General features: G+C 52.6%; 1 protein-coding gene across 14 annotated transcripts in view; it reads left to right on the top strand.

The window, feature by feature from the left end:
• Nucleotides 1–4,083: 4,083 nt before the first annotated feature.
• The window catches only part of WNK2 (WNK lysine deficient protein kinase 2), a 162,448-nt gene continuing 150,493 nt past the window's right edge, over nucleotides 4,084–16,038 (top strand). For all 14 annotated transcript variants that reach the window (XR_009599523.1, XM_060410837.1, XM_042242989.2 and 11 more), the window contains exons 1-2: nucleotides 4,084–4,317; nucleotides 4,889–5,562. Coding sequence is in view for 13 of the 14 variants with exons in the window: in XM_060410837.1 (XP_060266820.1) it covers nucleotides 4,891–5,562 (672 nt within the window). In the remaining variant the exon portion in view is untranslated. The remainder of the gene's footprint in view (nucleotides 4,318–4,888; nucleotides 5,563–16,038) is intronic.

Genomic DNA, 16,038 nt, shown 5'->3' with positions numbered 1-16,038 from the left:
AAAGAAGAGTGAAAAAGCTGGCTTAAAACTCAACATTCAAAAAACTAAGATCATGGCATCTGGTCCCATCACTTCACGGCAAACAGATGGGGAAAAATGGAAACAGTGACAGACTTTATTTTCTTGGGCTCCAAAATCACTGTGGATGGTGACTGAAGCCATAAGATTAGAAGATGCTGGCTTCTTGGGAGGAAAGCTATGAGAAACCTAGGGAACGTATTAAAAAGCAAAGACATCATTTTTGCCAACAAAGGTCCATATAGTCAAAGCTATGGTTTTTCCAGGAGTCAAGTACAGATGTGAGAGTTGGACCATAAAGAAGACTGAGCATGGAGGAATTGATGCTTTCAAACTGTGGTGATGGAGAAGAAACTCTTGAGAGCCCCTTGGACTGCAAGGAGATCAAACCAGTCAATCTTAAAGGAAATCAACCCTGAATATTCATTGGAAGGACTGAAGCTGAAGCTCTAATACTTCGGCCACCTGATGCAAAGAACTGACTCATTAGAAAAAACTCTGAAGCTGGGAAAGATTGAAGGCAAAAGGAGAAGAGGGCAGCAGAGGATGAGGTGGTTGGATGGCATCACTGACTCAATGAACAGGAGTTTGAGCAAACTCAGGGAGATAGTGAAGGACAGGGAAGCCTGGCACACTGCAGTTCATGGGGTGGCAAAAAGCCGAACATGACTTAGCAACTGAACAACAACAATGTTACTCAAGACCCCTGATTCAAATTCCTGGGGCTTTAGGAGAGATGAAAACATGGAAAATGAAAACATGAAAAATAGCCTGTGTTTCCTTCTGCCCTTTTCCCTATGATCCATGCAGGTCTCTAGAGCCATGAGGACCCTCTTTTTACAAAGCAAAGTCAATCCTGCTCTGAGGCACGAAAAGAGTGCTCATTCAGTGGGTCTCAGGTGGTGGACACAAGCATCATCTCTTTTGTGCAACCAGGAGTTGGGCCACACTCCATCTATTTCCACCAGAGACAGAGAATGAAGGGCAGGCTGTGACCAAGGATGATGGTTGGGGTGAATGCACTGCTTCGGCTCCGGAATTTACCATGACTCCTGCCGAGGGTGAAGGCTGGTCTGAAAGTGTGCAGGTGCCCTCTGTGCCCACCTAGTAGTTCCCGCTGAGACTGATCTGCACACAGCTCAGGCCACTGAATGGGTAGGAATGACCATTGAATGGTCTTAGCTGTTCAGACTCTTAACCATAAAATGGAAATAAACTGTTTCTAAAAGTTGAATTCATTATAAAAAAAAAAAGCCTGGGGTCAGGAACTGAGCTGTGCAGTTTGGGGGTGGTCCCTGATGGGAGACTGAGGGCGGACAGAATCTCTCACACCTGGAGGCAGGCTCACTTCACAGCCGAGTCATAGGGAGAGGATTTCAAACACTTGCACATTCAGGATATCTGAGGGCTAAAGCCGTGTTCTCTGGACTGAACCCACAAGGATATATAATGTAGCATCTGGTACGAGCCAAGCTGAGTAAAGTTAAATAAATTTAAGTCACTCACTGCATAGGGGAAAAAGGTTTGAATTGTTATTCAGTTATTTGATGCAAGCCTGATGAGCATCTTCTGAGTGGACAGCTGCACATGGAAAGACGTGCCTGCTACGGGTGGTGCAGTGGAAGTCACACTTGTTGTTGTTGTTCAGTTGCCAAGTTGTGTCCGACTCTCTGTGACCCCTTGAACTGTAGTACACCAGGCTTCCCTTCCTTTCCGAGAGTTGGTAATAGACAGGGAAGCCTGGCGGGCTGCAGTCCATGGGTGGCAAAGACTCGGATATGACCGAGCGACTGAACTGAGGCTTCCCTGTCCTTCACTATCTCCCTGAGTTTGCTCAAATTCATGTCCATTGAGTCAGTGGTGCCATCTGCATCTGTATATGCTGAATGGAAGAAGCCAGTCACAAAGTACTGTCATATGATTCCATTTCTATGTGATGGTGCTGTTATTTAGTTGCTAAGTCATGTCTGACTTTTTTGCGGCCCCATGCACTGTGTAGCCCATCAAGTTCCTCTCTCCATGGGATCTTCCAGGCAAGAACACTGCAGTGGGTTGCCATTTCCGTCTCCAAGGGATCTTCCTGATTCAGGGACGGAACTTGCATCTCTGGCATTGGCAGGCAGATTCTTTACCATTGAGCCACTGGGAAAGCTCATATGTGATGTTATAAATTAGCAAATCTATAGAGATAGAAAGTAGATCACTGCTAGCCTGGGACTGAGAAAGGGGTAATGTGGAGTGACTGCTAATGGGCATGGGTTTCTTGGAGGTGATAAAAATGTTCTGTAATTAGACAGTGGTGATGGTCACACAACTCTGTGAATACAGTAAAAATCACTGACTTGTACACTCTAAAAGAGTGAATTTCATGGTAACTAAATTATATCCTAATAAAGTTGTTATTTAAAAAAATCAACACATATTTTCAAATTTGGGAGTAAAAGAAATGTTATATCATCTTATTATAAAAGAAGAAAACATGCATTATAGAACTGCTCGGCCCCCACTGGATGGGGAGACTTCCCCAAGGAGCCACAGCCCCAGGTGCCCCACCATTTACCTTCAGTTGCAGGAGCCTCCAGGGCCTCGGAGCTCAAGCCTGGGAGTCCCATATGCCCCGACTCCATCTCCCTGTCCCAGCATATGTTCTTCAGTCCCTGAGAAGTCTGCTCTGCCCCCATCACCCCAACTCTGCTCTCCTGACACAGTCCCCTCATTTGCCCCATCCCCTTATGGGACCTGGCTCTCCACTATATCACCTGTGCCTGGGGTGGACCCCACATAGTCATCAAGTGAGGGACTGCCTCCCCATGTAGTAGCCTGTGGGGGGCACTCAGGGAAGTGGCCTGGCTGCACTGGGTCTGACCGCTAGACTGAACCCAGGCTGTCTGAGCCCACTTAAAGGCAGGCCCACCCTCAAAAGTACCTCTTTTTTAAAAAAATATAAATTTATTTATTTTAATTGGAGGTTAATTACTTTACAATATTGTATTGGTTTTGCCATACATCAACATGAATCCACCACAGGGTATACACGTGTTCCCCATCCTGAACCCTCCTCCTTCCTCCCTCCCCGTGCCATCCCTCTGGGTCGTCTCAGTGCACCTTGACTGGGCTCCCTGGGGGCAAGGCCAGACCCCGACCTTCCTATCAGTGGGCTGTGCTGGGAACTGGTTGGAGCAGAGGCAGAGGGTAGGCCTTGTCTCCACTCCTCCCATTCTGTAAGCATTTGTTGAATACCAGCTGTGACTAACCATTATGTTAATCTCATGGATGAGCAAACTGCAACATGTACACTAGCTGCTTAGCTGTGTACTCATGGGTCATGGGTCAGCAGAGAGAGTGAGCTCCCTGTCAATGAGAGTCAGGCAAGCAGGGCTGCCCAAAAGTACCCCTAAGGGCACAGAAAGCAAGCACAGAGCACTCGGTCAGGGACAGGTTCTCTTCGATCCCCCAGCATTTAGGTTGCCCCTTCGATGTATGGGGATACTTGCTGCCATATTATGTACATCTGCCAGGTGTGGGTGGGCAGTGGTCTGCCAGCGATGACATGAATTGCCTGTCATCTCCTCCATCACCGGGCAGGCATGATGCCCGCATGCCACCAGCATGTCCTAGGGAGAACGGAGGAAGCCAGACTGACTTGCATGTGTCTGTCTGGAACATGCTTAGCTTCATCCCTTGATAGGCCTAGGCTCGTCCGTCATGGACAGGCTTGAAAAGGATAGGCTTGTAATTTAGGATGTCTTCCTGGACTGATTGAATCTTGATGAAATCGGCAGCCTTTCCAAAAGGCGGACAAACTAGGATGGTCAAGCCATTTCTGCAGGGGGTATAACAGACCACTCGCGGCCAGCAGTCCGGTGGGGCATTCCTAAGATCCTCAGAGGCCAGCAGTGCCCCCTGGAGGGGGAACAAGAGGGCTGCAGCGGGCCTGCGCGGCCCCGGGGGCTGGCCTGCAGGTGGCCGCGCGCGCCCGAGGACAGGTGGGCGTGCCAGGCCCCGCCCCGCCGCGCCGGCCGGGGGCGGGCAGCCGAATGCCCCGCCCTCCTCGCGCGCCGGGTCGGATCCCGTGCCGGAGCGCAGCCGCGCGGAGCCGGAGCAGCACGCGGGAGCGCGGCCCCGGCGCCGGCCGGCCACAGGGAGTAGCGTCGCGCCCTGGTGCCGAGGGTGACCCGGGCCTGGAGCGCGGACCCGGGCCCTGAAAGCTACCCAGACCGAGCGCGGATCACGGCCCTGAGAGCGGCCTCGCTCGACCCTGCTGCCGGGCCGCGGGCATGGACGGCGCCCGTTCGCCCTGTGAGTGCAGAGCCCCCCGCCCGCTGCCTTTGTGTGCGCGCCGCGTCGCCGCAGCCCCCTCCCCGCGCGCCCCTCCTGCGCCCCGGGCCGCGTCCTTTGTGGAGCCGCCGCCTGGCCAGTACCTCCTTCTTCCCCAATCTCCTTCACCCCTCCCCGGCCCAGGGTTGAGCAGGGCACGGCGCTCCCACTCCCCCAGCCCCGGCCTCCCGGTCCGGTCTTCACCATCTCCACCTCCCAGGGACATCCCAATAGGCCCCTTTCCCCGCGGTTGGGCAGGGCACAGGTGTGCTCTCCTCGGCCTCCTGGCCCCTCTGCAGCCTTCCCCGGTCCCCCGTGAGACAGCCCTGCAGGGCTCCTCCGCGGCCCAGGCCTGAGCAGGGCACGGCCCCCTCCCACCCAACCCGGCCTCCGGGTCGGGTCTGCAGCCACTCCCCACGGACAGCTCGGCAGGTCTCCCTCCGCGGCCAGGGAGGGCAGGGTGCGGACTCCGGGGCGGTGCTGTTTCATCCCGCGGCCCGGGCAGGTGCGGCGAGGCCAGCACTCACACAGCGCTGTGTGTCCTTGCCCGCAGAGATGGACGACGATGGCGGCCGCCGAAACGCCCCGGGCGCACTGATGGAGGCCGGGCGCGGTGCGGGGCCCGCGGGCATGGCGGAGCCCGCGGCAGTGCCGCGGGTGCGGGCGGCGCGGCCGGGGCCCCAGCGCTTCCTGCGGCGCAGCGTGGTGGAGTCTGATCAGGAGGAGCCGCCGGGCCTGGAGGCTGCCGAGGCGCCGGGCGCGCAGCCCCCGCAGCCGCTGCAGCGCAGGGTGCTGCTGCTATGCAAGACGCGCCGCCTCATCGCCGAGCGCGCCCGAGGTCGCCCGGCCGCCCCGGCGCCCGCCGCGCCTGCTGCGCCGCCGAGCAACCTTGCCGACCCCGGCCTGGAGCCGGCTGGAGCGCAGGAACCCGGCCCGGACCCCGCGCCCGCTCCCGTGCCCGCCCCCGACGGCGGTCCCCGAGAGGAGACAGCGGCCACGAGGAAGGAGGACACGGGGGCTCCCGAGGCCAGGCCGGAGCTCGGGCGCGCACGCCGGGAGGAGCCCGAGGAGGAGGAAGACGACGAGGACGACCTGAAGGCTGTGGCCACCTCCCTGGATGGCCGGTTCCTCAAGTTTGACATTGAGCTTGGCCGCGGCTCTTTCAAGACTGTCTATAAGGGGTTGGATACGGAGACCTGGGTGGAGGTAGCCTGGTGCGAGCTGCAGGTGAGGGATGCGCTGGCCGCAGGTGGGTGGTGGGTGAGTGCAGTTCCGGCATGGCGCCATGCCTGGCTTAAGCCAACCCTGGCGGCGGCCGTCTGTCTGTCGCTCTCTATGTGGGTGGGTGGTTGTGCTGGCGGTCTGTGTGGTGAAGGTTTGGGTGATGGAGGTCGAACCTCCCAGTGTGCGGTGTGTGACTGTGGCACGATGCGAGCCCATGATGAAGAGTGGGCACTTGGAGGGTGTGTCTTCCAGTGTGTGTTAGTGCTGCTCTTCTGGGCTGTACTGACACAGACAGTGGGTGTGGGGGCTTCAGAGCCCTGTGTCCAAGTGGTCACAGGGTGGTTTGGGGGACTCTCAGCTGCTCATAAATGAACACCTTCCAGTATCTTGCAGAGTGTAGACGCCCTAGTTGGGGATATCTGAGGGGCTTCCTTTGACCTGGGGTCTGTCTACAGTGAGGCCTGGGGGACAAAACTTGGAGGTGTTGTCACTAGTTAGTTCACGATGTGGATGTGTGAGAAGTCCTAAAGTCAAGTCATGCAAAATGCAGGTGGGGTTTTGTTTTGTTTTGTTTTGTTTTTGTGGATATGAAGGCTCTGGACATGGATTTTTCATAACCTTGCCCTCCTGTTGGCTGTGTCAGCCCCAGCCCTAGAAGATTATATAAATGGTAACTCAAGCTGCCCTGGGCCAGTCCTGGAAGCTGGGGCAGCGCCTGTCACAGTGGGTGTTTATGGGCCCTCCCTTGTTTGGGGGAACAGCTGTCAGGCACTGGGCTGGCCTATGCGAGAGCTGGCCGTGCGGGTGTAAGCCTACCTCAGCACCCTGTAAAGTTATAATAGCTGGGTCTGCCAGTCCTGACGCAGGCTGCCTGCCACACTGCAGGCAGCTTTCCTTTTTGGCTCAGAAATGGGATTTGGTTGCTTTGTCCTCTGGGCCCCTGCAGGGTGGCCTGTGTGTGTGTGTGTGTGTGTGTATGTGGAGCTGGCTAATGTGTCCAGTGTCCACCTGTCTTCAGCCTTTCTCCTGACACAAAGAGCTCTGGAGCCTACCTTTCCCCACAGCTCCTTGGTTCTTCTGTGGAAATACAGGTTTTTCATGGTGAAGCCAGTGGTGTTCCATTGAGACCCTATCCCTCATGGCTGCAGGTTCTGGGCCCTGCTGAGGGCTGGCCTCAGTGGTCTGTGGTCTGGGGCCCTCGGGATGGTGTGCCGGGATGGCACAGTCGTGGGCTGGGCATCACTGCTGTGTGTGAACACATAGGAGAGAGGGGACCCGGAAAGGGAAGATGGGAGAGGAAAAAGGACTCCTGATTCTAGAGTGCGGTCATGTGCCTTCCCTCCCTCCCTCCCTTCTTACGCTAGCCAAGTGGCCTCGTGTGGTGCTCCAGGCACCCACTGGTGCTCTGCCACGGAATGCCTCTGCAGGGTAGAGGACAGGAGTGGGGTGTTGCAGCAGGCAGGAGCTGAGTTAGACCTCAGCAGCAAAGCCCAGCTGATCTCGTTGAGGCGCTGCAGGCTCATGTGACCCTTGGAGGAGGTTGTTAATTCCCATTCCCTTTAAGGCAAGGCAAGCTGTTCTGCCTCTGGGTCCCTGAGCAGAGCGGCACCAGAGTGTAGCTATCCAGGGGGCCTTTCCTCCTGTCCTCTTGGTGGGAGTGGGAAGGTGGGAGATTTGGCTTCTACTCTGTCTGGTTTTGCTTCTTCTACAGTAATTACTGGGGGCCCCATGCCAGCCAGAAAACTGTTCCTGTATCTCCACTAAAAAGAGGGCTGATGGTGCAGCATTTGGGTTCAGCTGCTTTCTGCTGGACGGGTCTGAGAGGGTTTTATACCAAATGGGGCTGGGACCCAGCTTAGGGCAGCAGCCAGGCGTCTGCTGTGTGTACCCTCCTCTTTACTAAACAGGAGGCTGCTGTCTCCCTCATTTGGTTGTTGAGCGCCCACCAAGGTCACCTGTGAGGATCCAGATGATAGAAGGGATGGCAGTGTTGTGGGAAAAGGCCACCAGCCGTCCTTAGGAGAGGAGAGAAGGGTGGAGGGCAAGATGCCGAGTCAGTCCTCTTAGATCACCAAGCACCGGGGAGGGTGACAAGTGACCTGCTGGCTTTGTGTGTGGGGAAGGGGTTTCCGAGTGCACAGGGTGGAGACGTTCATCTTCCACCCAGCGCCCAGAATTCCCCGGCATCAGGGCTCCGGGGAGGGTGGGTTGCCGGGAGCATTGCCTTCAGTTCGGGGTGCTTTGCAGGATTCCTCCTGCTCTCCAACCCTCCCTTCCCCAGTCCCCACAGGCTCCTCAGCAGGCAGCTTTGGAATGCCCTGGAAATCAACGCTCAAAAGTCTGCTTCCTCCTCTCAACCTTGGGGTCGTGGGAGATGTTGGCACCTGCCTGCCTCCCCCAGAACTGAGACAGTGTCGCCTATTTGATTTTTCCAGGGTTCCCTACCATGGGAAGGAAAGGCTGCATTTTTGGACCTAATGAGTCTGGCTTGGAGGATGTAAGATCCCCATGACTTCCAGTTTCCTTCTAGAATTTAGTTTTGAAAGAGCTTTGCGGAATGAGCAATATGTGTTCACGTCACAGTGAAGCGCAACGATATGTTTTTACCTCCTGAATTCTCCAGACATTCAGAACTGATACAGATTTTGAGGGGGAAGCCATTTTAAAGTATTACCTCCCCTTCTGTTTTATTTTCAATGAACGTGTATTTCTGGTACCAGGACATGTTACGTAGCAACAGGGACCTAGAACCACTGACTTTAACTCACGTTTCCCACGTCTGCGTGGCCAGCTCTGGCCCCTCTCAGACCCCATCCTATCAGACAGTGCATGGGATAGCTGGGGCTTCTGGTTGACTCTGGGTTGCCGTGGAAGGATAGATGTGGATCACTGACATGGTCCCAAGTGACCCAGGCACCCTGTTTCACCTGCTGATGCCGCCGAGCCATGGGCGGGGCCTTGGAGCAGAGAAAATGCAGCCACCCCAGATCCCGGCCAGTGTCCAGAAGCCTCGTGGGAGATGGCCTTTGGACCACCTGCTTAAGCCTCTTTCTCGAGAACTTGGAAGGAACCTTGGTTTTCAGCCCCCTTGGTCAGTACTGCCCCTCCCGTCAGCAGGCCCCTGCATCCAGGGAGACAGGTCTCAGGTGCCGTGTGCTTCCTCCTCCCCACAGAAAGCTGCTGTTACAGGGCTGGGCACTGCCTCCGGGGGATTCCACCTGGAGCTCATGTTTCCTGCTCTTGTTCCTGGCCTGTGCCAGTGCGGGAGACATTTTGCCTCATGGAGGTGTCAGCTCTTGACCTTTCTGGAGTACTTGAAGGGGCTTTGAGGGCCATGGGAGTCCTAAAGAGATACCATAGGGCCTGAGTCCCCATCAGCCAGGGATGGGTGCCTGGGTTCCTCAGGTGTCATCATGAAGCTGTCCTGCTGGTTGGTACTGTCCAGAGGTGACTGTACCCCCATGGGCTGGTGATGGCCTGGACTCCAGGCCTGGGAGTCGTGAGGACCGCAGGACCTACTGCCATCTCCTTCCTGTGGCCGTGGAGGACTCGTGTTCCCAACCCACCCACTCCAGCCAGACCTCTGTCCCATTCGCCTCCCCGCGCCCTGGATGTGGATAATGCTTCTAGGGGTCTGTCGGGTGCAGCCATTTGAGCATGCTGGTCCCCTTACTGTCCTCAAAGGGTGACCAGGTCTTCCTGCCGTTGGTGTGGCCTGGAACCTCTCCCATGGCTGTACTGGGTGCTGAACTCATACTCTGATCATACAAGCGTACCGTCATCTTTCATGGACAGACCAGGCACTGTCCTGCTGTGCTGGGCAACCTCAGGCCTGGGATTGAGAGGTGTTCCCTGTGGCCTCCAAAGCAGACTCAGGTGCTGCCTCATCTGCTTTCAGAGGAGCCACAAGCAGCCGGATCCAGCTGACATGGGGAGTCAAGGGGATGTGCAGAGGAGATGGTGCTTGCTTGCTGTAGTAGGATGCTTGGGTGCTGTGCTTAGTCCCTCAGTTGTGTCCGACACCTTGTGACCCCATGGACTGTAAGGCTCCTCTGTCCATGGGGGTTCTCCAGGCAAAAATACTGGGAAGCCATGCCCTTCTCCAAGTGATCTTCCCAGGCCAGGGATTGAACCCAGGTCTTCTTAATTGCAGGCGGATTCTTTACTGTCTGAGCCACCAGGGGTGCTTAGAAAGGGCTCAGCTCAATTTGATTGGCAGTCACTGTACTTTTTTATTTTTATTAAAAAAGAAATCTTTTAAGAGCTTAATTTTGTTGCGAGAGGTATAATTTGAAAGCAGCTGGGTGTTGGCACTGAATTTGCTTTCTCAAATGACGTTCCATGTGCCACCTTGACCACAGTTCTGGTCTGGTTGGTGAGAAAGGTGGGTGCCAGTTGCCTGAGAAGCCTGTGGAATGCACTGGGGAGGGGCCCACCAGTGCTGAAGCGTCCATGTCCAGAACCCAGAGGGGCCTCCCTGTGGCTCATTCCCCATTGGAAGAAGCTGCTTCTCTGGCTAAGTATGTGTGTCCCAAGGTGTTCTCAGGGCTCTGGCATATACCAGGCTGAGCGTTTCAGGCCTGAATTGCCCAGTGACTTGGAGCCCAGAGGGAGGATCCTCAGACTGTCTAACTTGAGTGGAGGGGTAGTGGGCATTTCTCCGCCCCCTGTGCCATTTCAGGTGGTAGCTGGGGTGTAAGTCTGAGGTGGGTGAAGCTTTGCTGGTGGACTGTTACGTTAAGCTGGAATAGGATGGTGGCAAGAGAAAGAATTGCTGAGAGGAGGGTAGAGAGTGGATGTTCAAGAAGGTTCCCAATGCTGGGTCTTGTGTCTGGGCTCAGCAGTGCAGGGTGGTGTGGTTTATTGGTTCAGCTGGCGTTTTTTGAGCACATGAGCTGGTTCCAGCCCTGGATACTACAGTGAACAGGAGCATCTTGATGGGAGAGCCAAGTTCTCTCAGAGGAGGGGGTGTTTGCGAGAAGAATGCAGGAGGCAAGAGAGTGAGTCTGTGGAGAGACTGTCCTGCGGCCCTGGGCTGGCTGGCCTTGTTGGGTGCCTGCCACTCACCTTTCAGAATGGCTGACTCTAGTAGCCCTCTGCCTGGCTGTAGGCATCTCTTGGGGTTGTTGGCTTGGGTTGGAGCTGGATGATGCCGGAGGTGACACCACAGAGCTCCAGGTCACCACTTTGAAGCAGGAGAACTTGACCCAGTCCTGCAGGAGTTTGGGCCATGGGCTTGGATCTCCTTTGTGGTCTGCCTTGGCTGAACAGTGAGATTGGTGCTGGCATCTGCCTGAGGTGGTAGGAAGGCAGGGCACACTGTGTGAACCCACTCTGGGAGCAAGGTACCCTGCTGCATTTGGGTCCCAGCCCCACAGCTTCCCAGCAGAGAGGCCATAGAGAGGGCACCTGCCTCTTTGTACAATGAAGATAAGTGCTAGCCAACCCTCACAGGGTTATGGGGAGTGTGGAGAAGTACATTCAGCACTGAACGTAGAGCAGGCACTCTTCTCACCCCATGTGAAGTCCCTCAGTCGTGTCTGACTCTTTGCAACCTCATGGACTGTAGCCTACCAGGCTCCTCGGTCCATGGGATTTTCCAGGCAAGAATACTGGAGTGGGTTGCCATTTCTTTCTCCAGGGGATCTTCCCGACCCAGGGTTCGAACCCAGGTCTCCCGCATTGTAGGCAGATGCTTTGCCATCTGAGCTACCTTTGGACCCACGCGTGTTGGTCTAAACAGTTTTAAGAAGCTGAGCTTGAGGTGGAGAGCAAGCTGTATCTGGAGGAGCAGGGAGGCCTGCCCGAGGCTGGAGGGCCTGTGCCTCTGCCTGAACACCTGGCTGCTGCCGCCTTATCCTGTGAGCTGCAGATAAGGAAAGGGTGTGAACGAAGCAGCTGCACTCTCCCAGAAGCAGATTAGGATCTGCTTCTGGGCACAGACAATGCAGGAGCTGTGTTTTGGGTGGAGAGGCTCCCTTGGTGAGGATGCCGAAGCCCAGTCTGTCTGAGGTTGGCAGCCTGAGTCAGCTGTGGGTTTTCATCCTTCAAATAGTTTTCAAATCCAGATCTGCTCCTGACTTAAATTCTAAGATTTTCTGGAATACTTGATCACTGCCTTCGATTTATGTCAGCATTCTCTAAGTAAATGTTAAAGTTTTTAAAAAAGAATTGAATAAAAGAGGCAGTGTGGTATAGAGAAATAGATCATTGAAACAGAATAGAGAGCCCAGAAAGAAATGCAGATAAATATATGACCTGACCTTTGACAGAGGAGCAAAGGCAACACAATGGAGAAAAATGGGTCGTTTAAACAAACAGTGCTGGAACAACTGGACATCCACATGCAAAAAAAGGAATCTGTACTCAGACTCTATACCTTTCAAAAAAGTTCACTCACAATGGCTCATAGACTTAAATCTAAAACACAGAACTATAAATCTCCTGGAGGATCACATAGAAGAAAACAGGTGACACTGAGTTTGGCAATTACTTTTTAGATACAGCACCAAAGATATGATCTGTGAAGGAAAAACTTTTTAAGTTCAACTTACATGAAAATGAAAAACTTCTGCTCTGCAAAGGCCTATAAGTGAATGAGAAAACAAAATGCAGACTAGGAGGAAATCTTTGCCAAATGCATATCTGATAAAGGGCTGTTACCCGGAACCAGGGAGTCTTGCATTGCAGGCAGATTCTTCACCATCTCAGCCACCAGGGAAGCCCCAGAATACTGGGTCTCTTAACTCTTAAGACTTAACAATAAGAAATCAGACAACCAGATTAAAAAATGGGTCAACTGTGTTTTTTTATGAGTCAGGGAAGGTGAACACAGACCCACAGTCTTCTCCTTGTTTCTAACCTTGGCTTCTAGAACAGAGGGAAGCTCCTGGAGGAAAAAGTAGGATAAAGACCTTAACAAACATCTCATCAAAGGAGGTATACTAACCATTGAACAGATACATCATATTTCACTGGGGGAAATGCAGATTAAAATGAGATACCACTAAACAACTATTAGAAAGGCCAAAATCCAGAACATGGCATCACTGAGTGGCAGTAGTAGTAAAGAACCTGCCTTCCAGTGCAGGAGATGCAAGAGACGGGTTCGATCCCTGGGTTGAGAAGATCGCCTGGAGGAGGGCATGGCAGCCCACTCCAGTATTCTTGCCTGGAGAATCCCATGGACAGAGGAGCCTGGTGGGCTACAGTCCGTAGACTTAAGTGTCTTAGCACATGCATGCACGGCATCATCAAATGCTAACAAGGATGTGGAGCAGGTGGAACACTCATTTATTGCTGGTGGGAACGCCAAAGAGTACTGCCATATACTCTTACCATACGATTCAGCAACCATGCTCCTTCATATTTACCCAGATAAGTTGAAAACTTATGTCTGCATAAAAACCAGCATGCAGATGTTTGTAGCAGCTTTGTTCATAGTTGCCAAAACTTGGAAGCAACCAGGATAGCTTTCAGTAGTTGAACAGATAAATTATAGTACAACCAGATAGTGGAATATTATTCAGTGCTAAAAAGAAAGGAACTATCAAACAATGTAAAGATATGGGGGAATCTTTTTTTTTAACTTATTTTAATTGGAGGCTAATTACTTCACAACATTGTGATGGTTTTTGCCATACATTGACATGAATCAGCCACTGGTGTACATGTGTCCCCCATCCTGAACCCCCTTCCACCTCCCTCCCAATCCCACCCCTCTGGGTTGTCCCAGTGCACCGGCTTTGAGTGTCCTGCTTCATACATCAGACTTGGACTGGTGATCTGTTTCACATATGCTAATATACATGTTTCAATGCTGTTCTCTCAGATCGATATGGATGACTCTTAAATGCATATTAGTAAGTGAAAGATGTCAATTTGAAAAGTCTGCATACTATATAATTCCAATTACATGGCTTTTTGGATAAGGCAAAGCTTTATGGAGGTCTCCTGTGTTGCAGGCAGATTCTTTACTGCCTGAGCCATCAGGGAAGCCCATAATGATGGATACATGTCATAAATTTGTCTAGACCCAGAGAACGTGCAGCACCAAGAGAGAACTGAAATATAAAATATGGACTTTAGTTAATAATAATTTATCAATATTGACACATCACTTATAACAAAGTACCACACCAAAGCAAGGTGTTAATGATAGACAATACGGTGCAGGTATGAGGGCATATAGGGGAACTCTTGTTTTCTGCTCAGTCTTTCTATAAGCTGAGAATGTCTTAAAAAATAGTTTATTAATTAAAAATAAAACAAAGCAGTGTAACAGCTACATTAAAGAAGTTTGCAGAAATGAAAAAACTCATAATTAAGTGATTATAATTACTTATTTTTGCATATTACCTTCAAGTTCTTATTTCCCCATATATGGCTTTTATAAATACCATTATAGTCCCTAGGTGTCATTGCTTTTAAAGTTTATGTTTCTGAGTCTTTGTTAATTGTATGTATTGGTTTGCAAGGAGAGTCTGTGGTTTAGGGTCCATTCCTGTCTTTGTGCTTCCTGTTCTGGTCCTCTTAGAGGGGTTTTCCAGAAAGCCCTGCTCAGCTGTGCTCTGAAGGTGGGGAGCAGAGTGCAGCCTGGGCAGAGTGTCCCTAACCATGGCAATGTGTTCTTGAATTGTGGGCTCCCTAAGCATCTTCTTCCAGGAGCTTCTGTGCTCCTGGAGTGGTCTTTATGCCTTGTGCACAAATCAGGAGGGTCTAGACAGTGGACCCCCTCATGCCCCACCTCCCTAGGGACCAGGGATGGCCAGCTCCTGAGCTGGGATATTCCCCCGGTGCTCAGGAGTGGGGTCTCTTTGGTGGCTTCAGGAATTAAAGATGGCATGGCATGAACCCTGCCCAGGCACACAGGCAGAGGAGGCTGTGGGGTGCCAGATGAGGCCTGGTGCCCCCCTATTCTGGTGCTTTGCACAGAGCTGTCCTCACTTGGCTTTGGCAGGTGGAGGGGTTGCTCCTTGGCAGTGAGGTTCAGGCCTGACTATCGGCTGGCCATGAGCAGGATGTGGGCACAAGGGTAGGGAGGAAGCTGTGGTGTGGGGAGAACTTGAAATGGATGTGTAGACCCGTATGTGAGTTTATTAGGTCCTTGGAACCTTTGAGAAGTCTTGGGACTCTGTTTCCACTGATGAGAAGGAGACTCAGGGGAGGTGGCACTCTAAGCTCACACTAAGGGGCAGCAGCTGGTGGCATACCTCAGGCCTCTCCCCTGGATTGTCATTTTCCATGTGTGTTCAGGGGCTTCCCTGGTAGCTCAGCTGGTAAAGAATCCACCTGCAATGCAGGAGACCCTGCTTCGATTCTTGGGTTGGGAAAATCCTCTGGAGAAGGGATAGCTACACTCTTCAGTATTCTTGACATTCCCTGGTGGCTCAGATGATAAAGAATCCGCCTGCAATGCGGGAGACCTGGGTTCGATCCCTGGGTTGGGAAGATCCCCTGAAGGAGGGTGTGGCAACGCACTCCAGTATTCTTGGATAGAGGAGTCTGGCAGGTTACAGTCCATGGGGTTGCAAAGAGTCGGACACGACCGAGCAGCTCAGTATAGCACAGCACGTGTGTTCAGAGGGTTGCTGTGGAAAGGGAGGTGTGACTAAATAGGTGTGGGGAATGCTGGGTCAAGCATGAATTGCTGTTGTGGGACTTCTCAGAGCCTTTAAAACACTCACTGTGTTGTGAGGCTCTCAATGGGGCATGGGAGGCCTTGCATCCCTTCCACCTTTTCTTTAGCTCTTTGAACATTTTGTGGGACCAGGATGGGCTTTGGGGGGCATCCTGTTGGCTGACTGTTGGTCGAGGTACGTATATTCCTGTGGCATGTCTTGGCTTCCTTTCAAACACCATGGGAGTTCCCATCTCACTCACTGCTGGTGCTGTTGGCAGCACTTGGATCTAAACATGGAAAGCTGGCCTTGCCCTTGAGAGTTTCTACCTGTCTCAGGCCAGAAGCTACCCTGGAAGGACCTGTCCTCCTTCTGATGTCCACCCCCAACTCCCAGGCCTCCTGCTTTCCTGACTCTCTCTGTGCTTTCTCAGAAGTGGATAAACTGGGAAAAGTCTTAGCTGTAAGCCAAGTGTGGCTAAGCAGGGCAGACCTTTGATAATTCCCTGAATCTGAAATCTGGGGATGGCCAGTCCAGGACTTTAGAGACTCAACAGTGTCAATAGGGTACTTTCCTTAGTCTTGTTGAATTTGTCCCCTGTCTCATTGTCTCATGGTGGCAGAAAAGCTGCCATGGTTCCAGGTATCACAACCGTATTTGAAGACAGGAAGCAAGTAGGTGGTTAGGTGGCAGTTAGGTAAGATGTCCATATTTTAATCCATAAAGGGAAATATTTGCCAGTAAGCTTCTTTGGTTTTTCTGGTTTACAGTGAGATAGTGTGGTCTCCCTTAGTTGTGAGGGCATCTGGGAAAGGCTTGATGGTGTAGATGGGTTGTGATTTGTTTCCTAGGGTGGGGC

Source organism: Ovis aries, chromosome 2 (assembly GCF_016772045.2).
Source record: "Ovis aries strain OAR_USU_Benz2616 breed Rambouillet chromosome 2, ARS-UI_Ramb_v3.0, whole genome shotgun sequence".
NCBI classification, from domain to species: Eukaryota; Metazoa; Chordata; class Mammalia; order Artiodactyla; family Bovidae; genus Ovis; species Ovis aries.
This window is presented reverse-complemented; position numbering and strand designations above follow the sequence as displayed.